The sequence below is a fragment of the Delphinus delphis genome, chromosome 2 (genome assembly GCF_949987515.2).
Source record: "Delphinus delphis chromosome 2, mDelDel1.2, whole genome shotgun sequence".
NCBI classification, from domain to species: Eukaryota; Metazoa; Chordata; class Mammalia; order Artiodactyla; family Delphinidae; genus Delphinus; species Delphinus delphis.
This window is the reverse complement of record NC_082684.1, coordinates 98,708,174-98,730,673: the sequence shown is the minus strand read 5'-3', so window position 1 is coordinate 98,730,673 and position 22,500 is coordinate 98,708,174. Positions and strand designations below refer to the sequence as shown.

The following is a 22,500-nucleotide window of genomic DNA, read 5'->3' as shown; positions in this document are numbered from 1 at the left end:
TCACCGATACTGATTAGCATTTCCCTGGTGATTGGTGATGTTGAGCTGTTTTTATGTATCTATTGGCCATTTGTATATCTTCCTTGGAAAAATATCAATTCAGGTCCTCTGCCTTTTTTTTTTTTTTTTTTTGTGGTACGCGGGCTTCTCACTGTTACAGCCTCTCCTGTTGCAGAGCACAGGCTCCGGACGCGCAGGCTCAGCGGCCATGGCTCACTGGCCCAGCCGCTCCGTGGCATGTGGGATCTTCCCGGACCGGGGCACGAACCCGTGTCCCCTGCATCGGCAGGCGGACCCTCAACCACTGCGCCACCTCTCTGCCTATTTTTTGATTGGGTTATTGGGAGTTTTTTTTTTCCACTGAGTTGTATGAGTTCTTTATGTATTTTGGATATTAGTCTCTTATGGGATATGTGGTTTGCAAATATTTTTTCCTATTCCAAGGTTGCCGTTTTATTTTGTTGATGGTTCTCTTTGATGTGCGGAAGCTTTTTAGTTTGATGTAGCCCCACTTTTTGTTTTTACTTCTGTGGCCTTTGCTTTTGGTGTCAAACAAAAAAATCATTGCCGAGACCAATGTCCAGGAGCTTACCCCCTATATTTTCTTCTAGGAGTTTTATGGTTTCAGGTCTTGCGTTAAAGTCTTTAATCTATTTTGAGTTGATTTTTGTGTATGGTGTAAGATAGCGGTCCAGTTTCATTCTTTTGCACGTCATTGCCCAAGTTTTCTCAATACCACTCACTGAAGAGACTATCCTTTCCTCATTGTATACTCTTGGCTTCTTTGTCATAAATTAATAGACCATGTTTGCATAGGTTTATTTCTGGGCTCTCTATTCCATTAATCTATGTGTCTGTTTTTTTTGGTTTGTTTTTTACATCTTTATTGGAGTATAATTGCTTTACAATGGTGTGTTAGTTTCTGCTTTATAACAAAGTGAATCAGTTATACATATACATATGTTCCCATATCTCTTCCCTCTTACATCTCCCTCCCTCCCACCCTCCCTATACCACCCCTCCAGGCAGTCACGAAGCACCGAGCCGATCTCCCTGTGCCATGCGGCTGCTTCCCACTAGCTATATACCTTACGTTCAGTAGTGTATATATGTCCATGCCTCTCTCTCGCTTTGTCACAGCTCACCCTTCCCCCTCCCCATATCCTCCAGTCCATTCTCTAGTAGGTCTGTGTGTTTATTCCTGTCTTACCCCTAGGTTCTTCATGACATTTTTTTTCTTAAATACCATATATATGTGTTAGCATACGGTATTTGTCTTTCTCTTTCTGACTTACTTCACTGTATATGACAGACTCTAGGTCTATCCACCTCATTATAAATAGCTCAATTTCGTTTCTTTTTATGGCTGAGTAATATTCCATTGTATATGTATGCCACATCTTCTTTATCCATTCATCCAATGATGGACATTGCGGTTGTTTCCATCTCCGGGCTATTGTAAATAGAGCTGCAATGAACATTTTGGTACATGACTGTTTTTGAATTATGGTTTTCTCGGGGTATATGCCCAGTAGTGGGATTGCTGGGTCATATGGTAGTTCTATTTGTAGTTTTTTAAGGAACCTCCATACTGTTCTCCATAGTGGCTGTACCAATTCACATTCCCACCAGCAGTGCAAGAGTGTTCCCTTTTCTCCACACCCTCTCCAGCATTTATTGTTTCTAGATTTTTTGATGATGGCCATTCTGACTGGTGTGAGATGATTATCTCATTGTAGTTTTGATTTGCATTTCTCTAATGATTAATGATGTTGAGCATTCTTTCATGTGTTTGTTGGCAGTCTGTATATCTTCTTTGGAGAAATGTCTATTTAGGTCTTCTGCCCATTTTTGGATTGGGTTGTTTGTTTTTTGTTATTGAGCTGCATGAGCTACTTATAAATTTTGGAGATTAATCCTTTGTCAGTTGCTTCATTTGCAAATATTTTCTCCCATTCTGAGGGTTGTCTTTTGGTCTTGTTTATGGTTTCCTTTGCTGTGCAAAACCTTTGAAGTTTCATTAGGTCCCATTTGTTTATTTTTGTTTTTATTTCCATTTCTCTAGGAGGTGGGTCAGAAAGGATCTTGCTGTGATTTATGTCATAGAGTGTTCTGCCTATGTTTTCCTCTAAGAGTTTGATTGTTTCTGGCCTTACATTTAGGTCTTTAATCCATTTTGAGCTTATTTTTGTGTATGGTGTTAGGGAGTGATCTAATCTCATACTTTTACATGTACCTGTCCAGTTTTCCCAGCACCAATTATTGAAGAGGCTGTCCTTTCTCCACTGTACACTCCTGCCTCCTTTATCAAAGATAAGGTGACCATATGTGCGTGGGTTTACCTCTGGGCTTTCTATCCTGTTCCATTGATCTATATTTCTGTTTTTGTGCCAGTACCATACTGTCTTGGTTACTGTAGCTTTGTAGTATAGTCGGAAGTCAGAGAGCCTGATTCCTCCAGCTCCGTTTTTCGTTCTCAAGATTGCTCTGGCTATTTGGGGTCTTTTGTGTTTCCATACAAATTGTGAAGTTGTTTGTTCTAGTTCTGTGAAAAATGCCAGTGGTAGTTTGATAGGGATTGCATTGAATCTGTAGATTGCTTTGGGTAGTAGAGTCATTTTCACAATGTTGATTCTTCCAATCCAAGAACATGGTATATCTCTCCATCTATTTGTATCATCTTTAATTTCTTTCATCAGTGTCTTATAATTTTCTGCATATAGGTCTTTTGTCTCCTTAGGTAGGTTTATGCCTAGATATTTTATTCTTTTTGTTGCAATGGTAAATGGGAGTGTTTTCTTGATTTCACTTTCAGATTTTTCATCATTAGTGTATAGCAATGCAAGAGATTTCTGTGCATTAATTTTGTATCTTGCTACTTTACCAAATTCATTGATTAGCTCTAGTAGTTTTCTGGTGGCATCTTTAGGATTCTCTATGTATAGTAACATGCCATCTGCAGTGACAGCTTTACTTATTCTTTTCCGATTTGGATTCCTTTTATTTCCTTTTCTTCTCTGATTGCTGTGGCTAAAACTTCTAAAACTATGTTGAATAAGAGTGGTGAGAGTGGGCAACCTTGTCTTGTTCCTGATCTTAGTGGAAATGCTTTCCGTTTTTCACCATTGAGGACGATGTTGGCTGTGGGTTTGTCATATATGGCCTTTATTATGTTGAGGAAAGTTCCCTCTATGCCTACTTTCTGCAGGGTTTTTAATCTTAAACGGGTGTTGAATTTTGCTGAAAGCTTTTTCTGCATCTATTGAGATGATCATATGGTTTTTCTCCTTCAATTTGTGAATATGGTGTATCATGTTGACTGATTTGCATATATTGAAGAATCCTTGCATTCCTGGAATAAACCCCACTTATCATGGTGTATGATCCTTTTAATGTGTTGTTGGATTCTGTTTGCTAGTGTTTTGTTGAGGATTTTTGCATCTGTGTTCATCAGTGATATTGGCCTGTAGTTTTCATTCTTTGTGACATCCTTGTCTGGTTTTGGTATCAAGGTGATGGTGGCCTCGTAGAATGAGTTTGGGAATGTTCCTCCCTCTGCTATATTTTGGAAGAGTTTGAGAAGGATAGGTGTTAGCTCTTCTCTAAATGTTTGATAGAATTCGCCTGTGAAGCCATCTGGTCCTGGACTTTTGTTTGTTGGAAGATTTTTAATCACAGTTTCAATTTCAGTGCTTGTGATTGGTCTCTTCATATTTTCTATTTCTTCCTGATTCAGTCTTGGCAGGTTGTGCATTTCTAAGAATTTGTCCATTTCTTCCAGGTTGTCCATTTTATTGGCATAGAGTTGCTTGTAATAATCTCTCATGATCTTTTGTATTTCTGCAGTGTCAGTTGTTACTTCTCCTTTTTCATTTCTAATTCTATTGATTTGAGTCTTCTCCTTTTTTTTCTTGATGAGTCTGGCTAATGGTTTATCAATTTTGTTTATCTTCTCAAAGAACCAGCTTTTAGTTTTATTGATCTTTGCTATCGTTTCCTTCATTTCTTTTTCATTTATTTCTGATCTGATTTTTATGATTTCTTTCTTTCTGCTAACTTTGGGATTTTTTTCTTCTTCTTTCTCTAATTGCTTTAGGTGCAAGGTTAGGTTGTTTATTTGAGATGTTTCCTGTTTCTTAAGGTAGGATTGTATTGCTATAAACTTCCCTCTCAGAACTGCTTTTGCTGCATTCCATAGGTTTTGGGTTGTCGTGTCTCCATTGTCATTTGTTTCTAGGTATTTTTTGATTTCCTCTTTGATTTCTTCAGTGATCACTTCGTTATTAAGTAGTGTATTATTTAGCCTCCATGTGTTTGTATTTTTTACAGATGTTTTCCTGTAATTGATATGTAGTCTCATAGCGTTGTGGTCGGAAAAGATACTTGAAACAATTTCAATTTTCTTAAATTTACCAAGGCTTGACTTGTGATCCAAGATATGATCTATCCTGGAGAATGTTCCATGAGCACTTGAGAAAAATGTGTATTCTGTTGTTTTTGGATGGAATGTCCTATAAATATCAATTAAGTCCATCTTGTTTAATGTATCATTTAAAGCTTGTGTTTCCTTATTTATTTTCATTTTGGATGATCTGTCCATTGGTGAAAGTGGGGTGTTAAAGTCCCTTACTATGAATGTGTTACTGTCGATTTCCCCTTTTATGGCTGTTAGTATTTGCCTTATGTATTGAGGTGCTCCTATGTAGGGTGCATAAATATTTACAATTGTTATATCTTCTTCTTGGATCGATCCCTTGATCATTATGTAGTGTCCTTCTTTGTCTCTTCTAATAGTCTTTATTTTAAAGTCTATTTTGTCTGGTATGAGAATTGCTCCTCCAGCTTTCTTTTGGTTTCCATTTGCATGGAGTATCTTTTTCCATCCCCTTACTTTCAGTCTGTATGTGTCTCTAGGTCTGAAGTGGGTCTCATGTAGACAGCACATATATGGGTCTTGTTTTTGTATCCATTCAGCCAATCTGTGTCTTTTGGTGGGAGGATTTAGTCCATTTACATTTAAGGTAATTATTGATATGTATGTTCCTATTCCCAGTTTCTTAATTGTTTTGGGTTCGTTATTATAGGTCTTTTCCTTGTGTTTCTTGCCTAGAGAAGTTCCTTTAGCAGTTGTTGTAAAGCTGGTTTGGTGGTGCTGAACTCTCTCAGCTTCTGCTTGTCTGTAAAGGTTTTAATTTCTCCATCAAATCTGAATGAGATCCTTGCTGGGTAGAGTAATCTTGGTTGCAGGTTTTTCTCCTTCATCACTTTAGATATGTCCTGCCAGTCCCTTCTGGCTTGCAGAGTTTCTGCTGAAAGATCAGCTGTTAACCTTATGGGGATTCCCTTGTGTGTTATTTGTTGTTTTTCCCTTGCTGCTTTTAATGTTTTCTTTGTATTTAATTTTTGACAGTCTGATTAACATGTGTCTTGGCGTATTTCTCCTTGGATTTATCCTGTATGGGACTCTCTGTGCTTCCTGGACTTGATTAACTATTTCTTTTCCCATATTAGGGAAGTTTTCAACTATAATCTCTTCAAATATTTTCTGAATCCCTTTTTTTCTCTTCTTCTTCTGGAACCCCTATAATTCGAATGTTGGTGCGTTTAATGTTGTCCCAGAGATCTCTGAGACTATCCTCAGTTCTTTTCATTCTTTTTTCTTTATTCTGCTCTGCAGTAGTTATTTCCACTATTTTATCTTCCAGGTCACTTATCCGTTCTTCTGCCTCAGTTATTCTGCTATTGATCCCATCTAGACTATTTTTAGTTTCATTTATTGTGTTGTTCATCGTTGCTTGTTTCCTCTTTAGTTCTTCTAGGTCCTTGTTAAATGTTTCTTGCATTTTCTCTATTTCCAAGCTTTTGGATCATCTTTACTATCATTATTCTGAATTCTTTTTCAGGTAGACTGCCTATTTCCTCTTCATTTGTTAGGTCTGGTGGGTTTTTATCTTGCTCCTTCATCTGTTGTGTGTTTTTCTGTCTTCTCATTTTGCTTATCTTACTGTGTTTGGGGTCTCCTTTTTGCAGGCTGCAGGTTTGTAGTTCCCGTTGTTTTTGGTGTCTGTCCCCAGTGGTTAAGGTTGGTTCAGTGGGTTGTGTAGGCTTCCTGGTGGAGGGGACTAGTGCCTGTGTTCTGGTGGATGAGGCTGGATCTTGTCTTTCTGGTGGGCAGGTCCACATCTGGTGGTGTGTTTTGGGGCGTCTGTGGACTTATTATGATTTTAGGCAGCCTCTCTGCTAATGGGTGGGGGTGTGTTCCTGTCTTGCTAGTTGTTTGGCATAGGATGTCCAGCACTGTAGCTTTGGTCATTGAGTGAAGCTGGGTGCTAGTGTTGAGATGGAGATCTCTGGGAGATTTTTGCCGTTTGAAATTATGTGGAGCTTGGAGGTCTGTTGTGGACCAGTGTCCTGAAGTTGGCTCTCCCACCTCAGAGGCACAGCACTGACTCTTGGCTCCAGCACCAAGAGCCTTTCATCCACATGGCTCAGAATAAAAGGGATAAAAAGTAGGAAGAAAGAATTAGTAGAAGTAGAAAGAAAGAAAGGAGGAAGGAAGGAAGGAGGGAAGTAAGGAAAAAAAGAAAAAGATAAAGTAAAATAAAATAAAGTAAGATAAAATATAATAAAGTCATTAAAATAAAAAAATAATTAAGGAAAAAAACGGATGGATAGAACCCTAGGACAAATGGTGGGAGCAAAGCTATACAGACAAAATCTCACACAGAAACATACACATATGCACAAACAGAGGAAAAGGGGAAAAAATCATAAATCTTGCTCTCAAAGTCCACCTCCTCAGTTTGGGATGATTTGCTGTCTATTCATGTATTCCACAGATGCAGGGTACATCAAGTTGATTGTGGAGCTTCAATCCGCTGCTTCTGAGGCTGCTGGGAGAGATTTCCCTTTCTCTTCTTTGTTCTCACAGCTCTCAGGGGCTTAGCTTTGGATTTGGCCCCGCCTCTGCGTGTAGGTCGCAGGAGTGCGCCTGTTCTTCGCTCAGACAGGAGGGGGTTAAAGGAGCCGCTGCTTCGGGGACTCTGGCTCACTCAGGCCGGGGGCGAGGGAGGGGCGCGGAGTGCGGGGCGAGCCTGCGCCGGCGGCAGAGGCCGGCGTGATGTTGCACCAGCCTGAGGCGCGCCGTGCGTTCTCCCGGGACCCTTGCAGTGGCAGGCTGCACAGCCTCCCCGGAAGCGGGGTGTGGTTAGTGACCTGTGCTCACACACAGGCTTCTTGGTGGCGGCAGCAGCAGCCTTAGCGTCTTATGCCCGTCTCGGGGGTCCGCGCTTTTAGCCGCGGCTCACGCCCGTCTCCGGAGCTCCTTTAAGCAGCACTCTTAATCCCCTCTCCTCGCGCACCAGGAAACTAAGAGGGAAGAAAAAGTCTCTTGCCTCTTCGGCAGGTCCAGACTTTTCCCTGAACTCCCTCCCGGCTAGCCTAGCCGTGGCGCACAAGCCCCCTGCAGGCTGTGTTCACGCCGCCAACCCCAGTCCTCTCCCGGCGCTCCAACCGAAGCTGGAGCCTCAGCTCCCAGCCCCACCCGCCCCGGTGGGTGAGCAGACAAGCCTCTCGAGCTGGTGAGTGCCGGTCGGCCCTGATCCTCTGTGCGGGAATCTCTCTGCTTTGCCCTCCGCACCCCTGTTGCTGCGCTCTCCTCCGCGGCTTCGAAGCTTCACCCCTGCGCCGCCCGCGAAGGGGCTTCCTAGTGTGTGGATACCTTTCCTCCTCCTCGGCTCCCTCCCACTGGTGCAGGTCCCGTCCCTATCCTTTTGTCTCTGTTTAAGCTTTTTTCTTTTGCCCTACCCAGGTACGTGGGGACTTTCTTGCCTTTTGGGAGGTCTGAGGTCTTCTGCCAGCGTTCAGTAGGTGTTCTGTAGGAGTTGTTCCACGTGTAGCTGTATTTCTGGTGTATCTGTGGGGAGGAAGCTGATCTCCGCGTCTTACCCTGCCGCCATCTTCCCGGAAGTGCCCCTCTTCTGAATAACTAGGCTTTAAAATGCTTAGGCCCTGGATTCTACCTCAGCAAGTTTCTGCCTAAAACTGAATCTGTGTGTCTGTTTTTATGGCAAACCATAGTGCTTTTATTTATACCCATTTTTTTAGATAAGGAATTTGAGGCTTATGAGATTAAACAGAGTGACTAGAAACCTGGTCGGTGAGCTGGGACTCACCCTCCTAAGCTACTTCTGCTCGTATATCGATTCTAGTAGACTGGTAAAAGGTTTAGAATTATTCTTGTATTATAGTTATTCTTGTATTATAGTTAAATCTTACATTATTGTAAGAAGCAGTACAGTACTGTAGGACAAGAGAGTATGTAGGTAAATCAGATACCCAAAAAGTGGATGTTAAGATGGCATACAATCAAGAGAAACATAGTAAGAATGATACATCCTTTAAATATATTCACAAAGAAAGGCAGAAATACAAAATGAATGCATTAAGTAATAGAAGGGATGGTGCTGCCTGAAGTATTATCTGAGGATGAGGAAACTAAGAAGTTAAATAAACGTGGTCTGAACTCACTTGATTAATTAGCACAGATCTAAGATTCAAACCCAAATCTGACTATTACAGCTACTTCCAAAATTAAAACATGCTATCCACACTTTTTAAATAGTAACCTCACTGAAGTCACAATTGCTGACATAGTAAAATCACAGGAAATATACCAGAGTACTACTGACATTTGGACCAAAAAATTGGGGACACTCCTTTGCACTGTAGGATGTTTAGCAGCAGCTAAGCCTCTATCCCCACCCCGAGTGATGACAATCAAAACTTCTCCAGACGTTGCCCCATAAGATGAAGGCTGAGAATTAACCACTGGTTTTAGACCATAAGTGACCTTGATAATAGCGCATTCAGTGGCAAGGCACGGGTGAAAGACTGCAGTGGGCTTAAGAAAGAGGGGAAGAGAATACTCTGAAATAACAAGTGTAGGTAATTCTTCCAAGATGTTTGGGAAGGGGAGCAGAAAAATGGGGGTGGTAGATGGAAAGAAATATGAGGTGAAGAGCCTTTTTAAAAAACGGTGGTAAAATAAATTTACTATCTTGATCATTTTTAAGTTTACAGTTCAGTGCTATTAAATACATTCATGCTGTGCAACATCACTGCCATCTTGTTCCCATAACTTCTTTCACCCTGTAAAATGGAAACTCTTTACCTATTAAACAGTCACTCCCTGTTCTCCCCTCCCCCAGCCCCTGGTAACTACCATTCTACATTGTATCTGTGACTGTGACTACTGCTGGCACCTCTTATAAGTGGATCACACAGTCTTTTTAGGACTGGCTGATTTAACTTAGCATAATGGCACCGAGTTTCATCCATGTTGCAGTATACTGCAGAAGTTTCTCCCCTATTAAGGCTGAATAGTACTCCAGTGCATGTATATACCACGTTTTTGCTTATCCATTTACCCACTGATGGTCACTTGGGTTACTTTCATGGTTTAGCTATTGTGAATAATGCTTCTATAAACATGAGTGTACAAATATCTCTTTGAGATCCTGCTTTCAGTTCTTCTGGGCATATACCCAGAGTGGAATTGCATGGTTATATGGTAATTACGTTTTAAATTTTTTGAGGAACCACATGCTGTTTTCCACAGCAGTTGTACCATTTTACATTCCCACATGACAGTGCACCAGGGTTCCAATTTCTCTACATCCCCACCAACTCTTGTTTTATTTTGATAGTACTCATACAAATAGGTGTGAGGTGGTGTTTCACTGTAGTTTTGATTTGCATTTCCCTAATGACTGGTGATGTTGAGCATCTTTTCATGTGATGATTGGCATTCCTGTATCCTTGATAAATGTCTATTCAAGTCCTTTGCCCATTTTTTGAGTTGAGTCTTAGGAGTTCTCCATATATTCTGGATATTAATCCCTTTTCAGATACATGATTTGCAAATATTTTCTCCCATTCTGTGGGTTGCTTTTTTATTCCATGAATAATTTTCATAAAGTGCCATTTGTCTATTTTTTTCTTTGTTAACTGTGCCTTTGGTGTCATATCCAAAAATTCATTGCCAAATCCAGCGTCATGAAGTTTTTGTCCTTTGTTTTCTTCTAAGAGATTTATTGTCTTAGATCTTACAATAAGATCTTAGAATTATGTCCTTGACCCATTTGGAGTTAATTTTTGTATATGGTGTTAGGTAAGGGTCCAACTTCATTCTTCTGTATGTGGATATCCAGATTTTCCAGCATCCTTCGTTGAAAAGACTATCTGTTCCCCATTAAACGGTCTTGGCACCCTCATCAAAAAACAGTTGACCATATATATGTTTATTTCTGTGCTCTCTATTCTGTTCCATTGGTCAGTATGTCTGTCTTTACGCCAGTACTTCACAGGTTGGATTAATGTAGATTTGTAGTAAGTATTGAAATCAGGATGTGTAATTCCTCCAGATTTGTTTTATTTTTTCAAGATTGTTTTGGCTATTTGGGGTCCCTTGAGGTTCCATATGAAAATGTGGGTGGGTTTTTCAATTTCTACTAAAAATGTCACTGGGATTTTGATAGGGATTGCACTGAATCTTCAGATCACTTTCAGTAGTATTGACATTTTAACAATATTAAGTCTTCTAATCCATGAACGTGGCATGTGTTTCCATTTATTTATGTTGTCTTTAATTTCTTTTAATTCTCATTGTATAAGTCTTTCATCTCCTTGGTTAAGTTAATTCATAAGTATTTTGGTTTTTTTAGGCTGTTTTAAATAGAATTGTTTTCGTAATTTGCTCTTGAGATTGTTCATTGTTTGTGTATAGAAATGCAGTTGATTTTAGTGTATTGACTTTGTATCCTGCTCCTTTGCCAAATTCCTCTTTTAGTTCTAGCAACTTCGTTCTGGAGTCTTCAGGGTTTCTACGTATAAGATCATATCATATGCAAAGATAATTTTACTTCTTCCTTTACAATTAGCATGCCTTTGATTTCTTGTTTGCCTAAGTGCTCTGGCTAGGACTTCTAGTACTATATTGAATAGAAGTGGTGAAAGTGGGCATCTTTGCGTTGTTCCTGATCTTTGAGTATGATGTTTGCTGTGTGTTTTTCATATGTGGCTTTTATTATGTGGAGGTAGGTAGTTTCCTTCTGTTCCTGTTTGTTGAGTGTTTTTATCATGAATGCGTGCTGAATTTTGTCAGATGTTTTTTCTTACTGAGATGACCATGTGGTTTTTCCTTCATTATGTTGATGTGGCATATTACACTGATTGATTCTTATATGTCGCATCACATCGTTGGTGTATAATTCTTTTAATATGCTGCCGAATTCCATTTGCTCGTATTTTGTTGAGGATTTTATCTCAGTGGTCATAAGGCATGTGGATCTGTAGTTTTCTTTTCTTGTAGTGTCTTTGGCTTGGTATCAGGGTTATTCTGGACTCACAGAGTGAGTTAGGAAATATTCCCTCCTCTTCCATCTTTGGGAAGAGTATGAGAAGGTTTGACAGCTCTTTAAATGTTTGGTAGAATTTACTAGAGAAGCTATCAGGTCCAGGGCTTTATTTACTGGGAGATTTTTGATTAATAGGTCAATCTGCTTATTAGTTATGGGTCTATTCAGATATTTTCAAGATTAGTCTTGGTAGGTTTGGGGTTTGTAGGAATTTGTCCATCTCATCTAGGTTATCCAGTTTGTTGTGTATAATTGTTAGTAGTGCATTGTTACAATCCTTTTTATTTTTGTAGAATCAGTAGTAAGGTCCCCACTTTTATTTTTCATTTAGTAACTTGAGTCCTCTCTTTTCTTCTTGGTCCATCTAGCTAAAGGTTTATCAATTTTGTTTATCTTTTCGAAGAACCAACTTTTGGTTTCGTTGATTTTTCTTTATTATTTTACTCTTCTGTATTTTGTTGACCTCTGTGCTAATTTTTTTTTTTTTCTTCCTCCTGCTAACTTTTGCTTTAGCTTGCTTTTTTTTTACCAATTCCTTAAGGTGGACTTTTTGGCTACTGATCTGTTTCTTCAGGTAGATATTACAGCTATAAATTTCCCTCTGAGCACTGCCTCACTGCATAACCTAAATTTTTCTTTGATCCATTGGTTGTTTAAAAGTGTTTTTTTAAGTTTCCACAACTTTGAATTTTCCAGTTTTACTTTTGTTTTTGCTTTCTTATTTTATCCCATTGTGGTCAAAAAAGATACTTAGTATGATATCTACCTTTTAAAATATGTTGAGACTTAATTTGTAAAGTGTCCCACATGCACTTGAAGAATGTGTGCTCTTGTTGTTGGGTAGAGTGCTCTGTGTATATCTGTTAGATCTAGTTGGTTTATTGTGTTACGCCCTCCCTTTCCTTACCTATGTCTGGTGGTTCTATCCCTTAGTGTGAGTGGGATGTTGAAGTCTCTATTGTAGAACTGTCTGTTTTTGCTTCTTATGTTTTAGTGGTCATTACATGTGTAAATATTTATAATTATTATGTCTTCTTGCTGTATTGAACCTTTTATTAATATATAGTGTCCTTCTTTGTCTGTTGTAACCTTTTTTTGATTTAAAGTCTATTTTGTGTGAAATTAGTATAGCTACCTTGCTCTCTTTTGGTTCCAATTTGCATGGAATATCTTTTTCCATCCTTTCACTTTCAGCCCATTTGTGTCTTTAGGTCTTAAGTGAGTCTCTTATAGACATTATATTATAGACGTGTTTTTATCCATTCTGCCAATCTGTGTCTTTTGATTGGAGAGTTTAATCTGTGTAAATTTAAAGCCCCATAACTTTTTTGACCCTCATTTCCTGCATTCTTGTTTTTGTGTTTAGTTGATTTTTTGTAGGGAAATGTTTAAGTTCCTTTCCTTCTGTTTATATGCTATAGCAGTTTTCTTTGTGGTTACCACGGGAATTACATTTAACAGCCTAAAGTTATGAGACTCTAATGTGAATTTATAGCAGTTTTAGTTTAATAACATATATTAAAATCTGTTCCTTTACAGCTGCATCTCAACCCTTTGATTGCTGATGTTATAAGATCACATTGTCATACATTGTGTGCCCAAAAACATAAATTAAAAATTCTTTTAAATGTATTAGTCTCCTAAATTATGTAGAAAAAAGATTTGGGGTTACAAAGTAATTTACAGTAATACTAGCTTTTATACTGATAACTTTTTTCTTTAAATCTTGGTTTCTTAAATCGTAGAAGAGAAAAAGTACAGTTACAAGCCATTGTAAGCCATAGTACTGGCTCTTATAATTGCCCATGTGTTTACCACAGTTGAGATCTTCTGTTTCTCCACATGGCTCCAGGTCACTGTCTAGTGTCCTTTCATTTCAACTGCAGGACCCCCTGAGTACTTCTTGCAGGTACAAAGGAGAGTTTTGCTGCATACAGGATTCTCCACTGACAGGTTTTTTTCCTTCTTTTAGCGCTTTGACTATATCAGGTCTTCTGGCCTCCAGAATTTCTGATGGGAAATCTGCTGATAACATATTGATGATCCTTTGTGTGCGACAGCTCCCCTCTTTCTCGCTGCTCTCAGGAGTTTCAAAAGTTTGGTTACAACATGTTTCAGTGTGGCTCTCTGAGTTCATCTGACTTGGAGTTACTGAATATTTATATTCATATCTTTCATCAGATTGAAGGAATACTGACTAAAAACTTCCCCAGTATTCTCTCTGCTCATTTCTCTCTCCCCTCCTTCTGGGACTCCCATGATGCATATCTTGGTCCATTGGCTGATGTACCACAGGTCTTTTTAGGCTCTGTTTGCTTGCTCTCCAGTCTTTTCACCTCTCTTGTTAATTTCCATTGTCCTGTCTTCTCTCTGCTCTGCTCAAATCTGCCTTTGAATCCCTGAAGTCAGTTTTTCACTTCAGTTAATGACTTCTTAGCTCCACGTTTTCTTTTTGGTTTCTATCTTTTTATTGATGTTTCCAGTTCATACATCATTTTCTTGACTTTCTCCATATTTTCCTTTAGTTCTTTGACCTTCTTTAATAGTTGTGTTAAAGTCTTTGTCTAATATATCTGCCAGTAGGTCTTTTTCATGGCCAGTTTCTGTTGACTTGGCTTTTTTTTCCTTTGAAATAGTCATACTTTCCTGCTTCTTTGTATGCCTTGTGGTTTTTTGTTGAACACTAGACATTTGAATCTAGTAATATGGTAACTGGAACTCAGTTTCTCCTCCTTCTCATAGGTTGCTGTTTTTGTTTCTTTGATGGTTGTAGGCTGTCTATTTCTGTGCCAAAGATCAGATTGAGGTGTAAACTAAATGCCTTCTTAGGTCTTTCCTGAGCCTCTCCTTGGGTATGCACATTCACTTGCTAATTTCTGCTGTATATGCAGTTGATTTTGAATGTCTGGCTTGCAAAAGGGGGAATAAAAGGGCAGTGGCCCTTTAACTCTTCTGAAAGTCACTTCAGCTGGAGGAGTTGTGACAGCGGGGGCAGGGGGTGGAACAGCAATGGCTGCCCATTTCTGTGACCAGAAGCGCATCTTTTTTGCCCACCCTGGCTCCCACAAGGTGCTCCATTCACAGCTGCTTGGGTGGAGAATAGGGATGATGTAGCTATTACCGTGCTAAGAGCCGAAATTGACCAAAATTAACCATAACTTACTGTTCAAGCCTTCAGTAGACTTCAGAGTTCCAAAATAGTTACTTCAGACAGATTCTACAGTACAGCTGTTGTCCAGGTGGGAAGGTAGATCCTGGTGCTTCTGCTCTGTCATCTTTCCAGAATCTCAGGCCCTTTAAGAAAATAGAAATTACTTACGCTTGTGTGCTGACGGGAATTACCTAGTGGAGATGGAAAAGTTGATGCTGTGCCCGAGTAAGCTTGAGTTTGCTGACAAAGGACTGCGTGCTGAGCCTCGGTCGTCCATCCCATTGTTTCCTGCCATCCTGCCTAGGACAGAAAACATGTTCTTGGTGATACTAGTTTAAGCTTGAGCCAGAAAGAGCTTTAAAAGCACAGTTTCAAAAGTCTGTCAATCACTGTACCCAGCTTCCTATGCATTTCATCCCACGTTTAACTGCTGGTTATGGTTTCTTGCCTGCAGTGCTACAACTGTGAGGAGGAGGCCATGTACCACTGCTGCTGGAACACATCCTACTGCTCAATCAAGTGTCAGCAGGAGCACTGGCATGCGGAACACAAGCGCACCTGTCGCCGGAAAAGATGAAGGCTGGTTCTTTCTGGAGAATCACTGACGATTATTCTTCTCAGACACAGCGGTTTTTGTTTCCAAGAAGCCAAAATTGTTTAGAATTTGCTTCCCATTTTGCACCAGCCTTTAAACACTTTTCGTGAAGAAATTTTGCACAGTAGTTAAATCTTTTGTTAATGCTCCTCTGGAGTTTTTCAGGGGGTAAAAGTAACATCAGTGGAGGGTATTATTTTAAATAAATTTTAATTGAGAGTTTGTTGCATTTTCAGCAAATTTTAAAACATTTTTAGGTTTTACAGAGATTTTAACCTTTAAACAACAGATCTTTAAAAAAACAGCAGGTGAATACAAGTGAGTTTAACAAAGAAACATTTAAAATAGATCTGAATGTAAGAACTACAGAACTGTTTCAGAAATAAAGCATACTACCTTGATGTGAAATTTATTTCTTAACCTTGTTGAGCTGGTTTTGTTCAGCTTAATTTACTGTTTAAAGGCATTATCTATTGGTTATGCCAGTGGGTATATGATTGATTGAATTTAGGGAACAGGGTTGACACAGCAGGTGCTAGTCCTGCATATTTTTTCTTAAATATTTCCCAATTGTGTTTTTCATTATTTCTTTTCAATATATAACTTTTATAACAAATTATTAGCTTTGATCTTGTAGTTTAAAATTGCAGGGAACTGGGGTAATCTTTACTGAGCTGGATCTTAGAGAAAATGAATATTTAAATTTTAAAGTTTGCACATTTCATCTTTGTCCTAACATGAGTGCTTGTAACAAAATAAACAAAAATAAAAAGCCAAAAACTACCTTTATCCATACACGAAATTATAGATGAGGCATACAAATTTCTCTAATGCTTCCCTTCCCTCCCCAAATATCATCTGATTGATTGATTGCCTATTATCTGGTGTCACCTCTTACATTGTAAGTTAATACTGAAAGGAAAGAAAGCACTTAAGTTTCACAGAAGCCGTTATGTTTGTAGTAGTGGGTCATTGCCTACTAATGAACTCCACCACTGTACACAGAATGAAGAATAATGCATGTTAATTTTCTTGTATTAAAGATGCCGTGATTTGTAAAAAGTCTGTATTTTGCGGAATGTCTGGATTAAGAAGCATTACCAATAGGAATGGATCGATAGTTGAATAATGATTTTTTTATACATAGACATATAAAATACAGCCAGGAAAACTTAAATTACTTTTTACAAAAAAAAAAAAACCTCACAATTTATGTTTTTTCAAAGACTGATCTTAGACCAAGTCAAAATAAATTCCCATTTATCATTTATTTTTAAGGTTAGAGAAATAATTTGTAAATATTTATTTAGACCTTTGATATTTATTAAAGCAATTACACACCATGTAAGTGAGAGAATCAGGAGAAAAACCTTTTTAAAAGTTTTCTCCAGGTTTGTCAGGGTCACTCTAAAGAGCCTTCTGTGAACTAATCATCCATCCAGTCCTGATGCTGTTACAGACGGTGGTGACACAAGTTAATCGACAAGCTACTGCCCAGTGGCGCCCAATGGCTTGTAGGACCTGCCCAGTAGCCCCATTTCAGCACCGTACCTGGATTACGCAGGGACTCGGCACTCTCGGTCCCTCCTCGTTGCTGTGTGATTTGTCCGTGTTGCCACGGTGCCGTGGTCTGAGCGAGACGACGTAACCATGAACACTTAACCTTCTCTGATTGATTGTTTTGATTTCAAGTTTTAAAACTTCGATCCACCCCTATGAGAGCAAGTTATTGTGGAACTATTTTTGGTGTAAAATCATTCCAGAGTGTGTACTATTTACCGATAGCTGCATGAAAGTAAGATTCGTGTTACTTTGGCTTTTTTGTCTCCGTTGACACGGTTGCACATTTCCAAGTTACTACAGCGTGAAAACTGTGTGTTAAAAAAAAAAAAACAATTAAAAAAAGAGATTGTGGCCTGGTTTTGTAAAAGTTTTAGGTAAAATTACAATTGATTGTTTTAGGAATCATTATTAAAAATTTTCTGCAATCATAAAGCTATATCAAGGTGTTGAGCTTAGCCACTATGCACATTGTAATTATTCATCGTGGCTGTCCAGTTCTATGATGCATTCTGGCATTTTGTAAGCTGCTCTGACTAGCAATATATAGGTTCATTTAATGTGTTAACATTGGTTAATAAATGTATTTAAAAAAACTGCCTTTAATAAATTGTTGATTTAGTCCATTCCCCTAAACCAAAACAAACACAACTGTATCACATGGTAATCATATACTGTGGGCTATCCATTGGTGACTGTTTAACTTTATATAAAATCAGTGTGTTAAAAATAATTTACTTAAACATTTGTTTAAGTTGAACTTACTTTTACCAGTTGTCAAGTTCAGGTTTGTTTGACTACAAAGCCCCCTTTCTGGGTAAACTTATGCTAGGCTGAACATAAAGATAGATAGAAAATTATTCAGTGAACATTTGAAATTAGTCAATATCATCAATTTCAACGCATCTAGAATCACATCCATCATCTCACCTTGCATCACTGCACTCCTCCAACCAATTCACATGATGCTAATCTCAATTCAAGCCAGCGTCACCCTCCTGACCAGACTGTAATGGAGTAAGTGGCTCGACCCTCTTCTTTGCCTTCCTCTCTAATTCAGTGGTTCTCAAACTTTTGACATCAGGATCACAAGAGGACTTGTTCAAACACTGCTGGTCCCCACCCCCAGCATTTTCATTGCCGACAAGTTCCCAAGTGTTGCTGACGAGGGCATCCTTTCATAATCACTGCTTTACTGATGATGAAAATAAAAACACACCCTTTCATGAACAATATACATAAAGTTTCAGTATTTTACAGAGTCCTAGGGCCCATCTGTAGACTTCCCACCCCCATAAGGATCCAGGTCCCTCATGTTAAGAATCCCGGATCCAGTGAGATTAGAGAAGCAAAAATAGGAGAGGTAGCAAGAGTCCTGTTACTGTGATCTAGATCAGAGCCTCTCAAATGTTCCTGTGCACACAAATCGCCTGGGGCTCTAGTTAAAATGCAGACTCTGACTTAGATGGTCTGGGGTGGGTGGAGCTGGTGACTCTGCCCTTTCTCATAAGCTTCCAAGTGATAACTGCTTGTACTGGCCAGGGATTACACCTGAGAGGCTAGGTCTTAAAGGATATGTAAGTGCTCAGAAGTGTAACTACTACTACCACACTAAATTATAAACTACAAAACAATGCTGTCAAGTGAAATTATGTAACGTGAGGTACCTAAGAAATTTAAAATTTTCTAGTAACCATACTAAATATTAAACCATTAAATAACCATATTAAATATTTAACCGTATTAAGAAGGAACAGGTTAATTTTAATAATATATCCTACTTAACCTAATATAGCCAAAATATTTCAATATTTAATTAATATAACAATGAGACATTTTATATTCTTGTTTTATACTAAGTCTTCAAAACCCAGTGTGTGTTGCATGCTTTCAGCACATCTCCATTCGGACTAGCCACAGTTTATTCACGTGTGGCTGATGACTACCCATGTTGGACAGAGCAACCTAAAAGCAAGAGCCTTGTCTTACCAAATAAGGGCCCCCATCAGCACCCGACCTGTAGTCAACATGCATTTAGCAAATGTTTAGTAGAGGTCCTCCTTGAAACCTAGGAGCTGACAAGAAAAAAATTAATCAGTTTTCAACAGAATTTGACCTCTCTGAGGGTAGGCTTAGTCTTTCAGAGTCTGAGATTTGAGAGCTTAAAAATCTTCCAACAACCTCTAAACTGACATTGCAAGTAGGCAGCCCTGGAAAGTTACCTAAGGATCCTTATGGCTCTACAGGGCAGTTTGAAAACCTTTATCTACTCCAACTCCTTAACCTCATACTGGAGAGAAAGCCGAGACCCAGAGCTGCTCAAAGTCAGGAACCAGGTTCCTGACATCATACCTCCTGTTCTACAGCCCCATGAAGACAGTCTGTGGCTTAATAAAGTCATGCAGTGATGAATAATCCCTACCTCCAGGAACAGAAAAGAGTATAACTGGGGGTAGAGACCGCTAAGGAAATTTAGAAGACAGTGTAAATATTACTCATTCATTTAATAAATACTTGAGCCCCTACAGCATTTGTGTTAGATGCTAAGTGTATGATAATGAGCAGAACAGACACATTTCCTGTCTCTATGTAGCTTATATTCTAGTGAGGGCATCAATCAAATAAGTACAACTTTAATTATAACCCAGAGTTGGGTGCAATGAAGAAAAAATATGGGACTATAGGATACGGAGAAAGCACAACAGGAGGGGAAAGAATTAGGGAAGGCTTAAAAAAACCTGTACGGAAGCTCGAACTTGAAAGGTGAGCAGGAGCTAGCTGGAGAAGAAAGGCATTCCAGAGCATCCCACATGGATTTCGGATGATTCATTTTTTTCCTTCATATTTCTACTATGAACATAACTTTTAAAACCAGGAAAAAAAGTTACAGAAGAAACAAAATTCTTGGCTAGAGCGGTCTGCAGGGTTAAAGGTTACAGGAGAGTAATTCTTTTCAAGCAATGAGAGAGATTTGACATGGTTAAGGAAGCCATCAGACAGGAAGCAGGAATGCGGGTGATGCCACGAGAGAATAACTAGAGGGTAACCTCACAGTGACTGCGGAAGATGAGATGGTGCAAAACGACAGATGATAAAGTGAAGATGAGAGAAGCCTACTCTTGAAAACTGCTCGTGAATGGGAGGGAAATTATGTTTAGGACAAGAAGAGGCTATAAACAAGTGATATCAGCATCACGGTGGTGCAGGGTGTTCCTCCTTTTGTCCTTTTTCAACAAAGAATTAGGGCATCTTTCATGAACACAAGGACCTCTGTGGTTGCTGTGGGAACCAGCACCATATGCCAGGGGACCTGTAAGGGGTCTTGCCCACCTCTGCATCTGGTAATAGGGTTAGGGTTAGACCTTGATATGGGCTGTGGAGCCCATGGGGCAATAAACTTGCCTGACCCTTCTGGCTGCAGTTGGGAAAAAACCTGGAGTGTTGACCTGGGCAGACACCCACAGAAGACAGAGAAGTTGCAGAAATCCAGCCTTTCCTAGGGGAGATTCCAGCATGTCATTGGAGAGGGAGAAAGTTTGGATGCAGTGGATCTAGAAGAACTTTCTCAGCACTGCACCCCACCCCCACCCCACCCCCCAAGGAATCACTGCATACAGAGGATCTATCTGACAGTGGTGACCTCTTTCACAAGATACAAGGAGAGCAATGAGTGAGTACCTAGCTAGCCAGTGGTGTGGGAAGCAGCTGGAGAACCTGTTTCTCTCCAGCAGCACCCAGAGTACTGACGCAGGACTTCCATGACTGCCAAGAGGGAGGAGATCAGGAAAGAAGCAGATAAAAATATCGAAGGTCTTTAAAGGGATGCAGTTCCTGCTAACTGAACTCAGCAAGAAGTTCATCCATGAGCCTCTGGGAGTGCCACTCCTGGGGATCCCCTTACCAGGTCCATGGGCATCCCCAGTGCCCTAAAAGCTAAGCTCACACTCTCCCCCACTCTGCAGCCAGCATCTTGTGCATGGCTCCTGAGTGCAGCAGCAAAAGCAAGCTCTGGTAGACAGAGCGTGTGATCAGAGAACTGGCCAGGGTCTGTGGGCAAAGGAGAAGCCAGAAACTTGGGCTGTAGCATCACCTTCTTGAAAACAAAGAAGCCAGTGGCCAGTCTGGTGAGTTGTAAGAACGAAAAAAGATACAAAAGCTTTAAAAGTTTGCCACAAAAGGGAACAAGCAGAGTGAAACAAGGGTACCCAGAAAAAGGCAGAATTAATGACAATACCAACAAACAGAATGCCCCATTTGAAGACAACTAGCAAAGATTTGAGGAGGTGTCTGCTACTTCAAATGCAACAGCAACAACACAAAACTACAAGGAACATGAAAAATCAAGGAACCATGTCATCGTTGAAAGATAATAATTCTCCAATAACCAAGCTTAATGTCATGGAATTTTATGATCTAGTTGATAAAGAATTCAAAATAGCTGTTTTGAAGAAACTCAACAAGCTATAAGAAAGCTCAGAACGACAATTCAATGAAATCATGAAAAGAAAAATACTGGTTCAAAATGATATTTACCAAAGAAATAGAAATTATAAAAAAGAACCGAGGAGAAATTCTGGAGCTGAATAACTCAATGAATGAAATGAAAAATGCAGCAGAGAGCATCTGCAGTGGAGTCCAGCAAAGGGGAGACAGAATAAGTGCGTTAGGTGACGGGAATTTGAAATAATTCAGTTAGAGGAGAACAAAGAAAAAGAGAAAGAATGAAAAAGAGTGAAGAAAACCTACATGACCTATAGGATTCCATCAAAAGAACAAATAGAATAATTGGAGTTTCAGAAGGAGGAGAGGGAGAAGGGGGCAGAAAGTTTATTTAAAGAAATAATAGTTGAGAACTTCCCAAACCTGGGGAGGGAATGAACTGGAAGTCTAAATTCAAAGTTAATAGATCACCCTGTTTTCTCAGCGCAAAAAAGACGTTCTTCAAGACACATTATAACAAAACTATCAAAAATCAAAGATAAAGAATTCTAAAAGCAGCCAAAGGAAAAAAAGACTGTAATCTACAAAGGAATCCTCATTAGGCTATCAGCGGATTTCTCAGCAGAAACCTTATTGGTCAGGAGAGAGTGGAATAACATATTCAGAGTTTTGGGAAAAAAAAACAACGCTGCCAGCCAAAAAATGCTCTCTCAGGCCAAGTTACCCCTCAGATATGAAGGAAAATAAAGATCTTTGTAGACAAACAAAAGCAGAGGGAGTTCATCATCCTAGATATGCATTTCAAGAAATGCTGAAAGGAGTTCCTCCAGCTGAAATGAAAAGATGCTAATCAGTGACATGAAAACGTAAGAAAATATACAACATACTGGTTAAGGCAAATATATAGTCAGACTTAGAAAACTCTAATTCTGTAACAGGATGGTATGTTAATCGTTTAACTGTAGTGTAAAGATCAAAGGAAAGGTATTAAAATAATTATAGGTACTACAATTTGTTACTGCATACACAATATAAAAGAGTTAAATAATGACATACAAAATTTTAAAAGGGGGAGTCAATAAGTGAAGATTTTATAGCTGATCAAAGTTAAGTTGCTATCAACTTAAAATGGACTGTTTTATCTATGAGAGTTCTTATGTAAACCTCACGGGAATCACAAAGCAAAAACCTATAGTAGATTAAAAAGGGGGAAACAGAGAGAACCACCACAAAAAACCCACGAATTTATGAAGGTGGGCAGAAACAGAGGGAAAGGAAACATTGGAAATGCAAAACAACCAGAAAATAATTAGTAGGATGACATTAGTAAGTCCTTG

General features: G+C 39.2%; 1 protein-coding gene across 13 annotated transcripts in view; it reads left to right on the top strand.

Annotated features, from left to right (window-relative positions):
- ZMYND11 (zinc finger MYND-type containing 11) overlaps positions 1-17,348 on the top strand; it is a 137,972-nt gene extending 120,624 nt beyond the window's left edge. For 11 of the 13 annotated variants that reach the window (XM_060005267.1, XM_060005276.1, XM_060005274.1 and 8 more), the window contains one exon: positions 15,023-17,348. In XM_060005267.1, coding sequence (XP_059861250.1) covers positions 15,023-15,145 — 123 coding nt within the window. In that variant the 3' untranslated portion in view covers positions 15,146-17,348. The remainder of the gene's footprint in view (positions 1-15,022) is intronic. The other 2 variants (XM_060005277.1, XM_060005275.1) reach the window with 1 other exon arrangement.
- Positions 17,349-22,500: the final 5,152 nt, after the last annotated feature.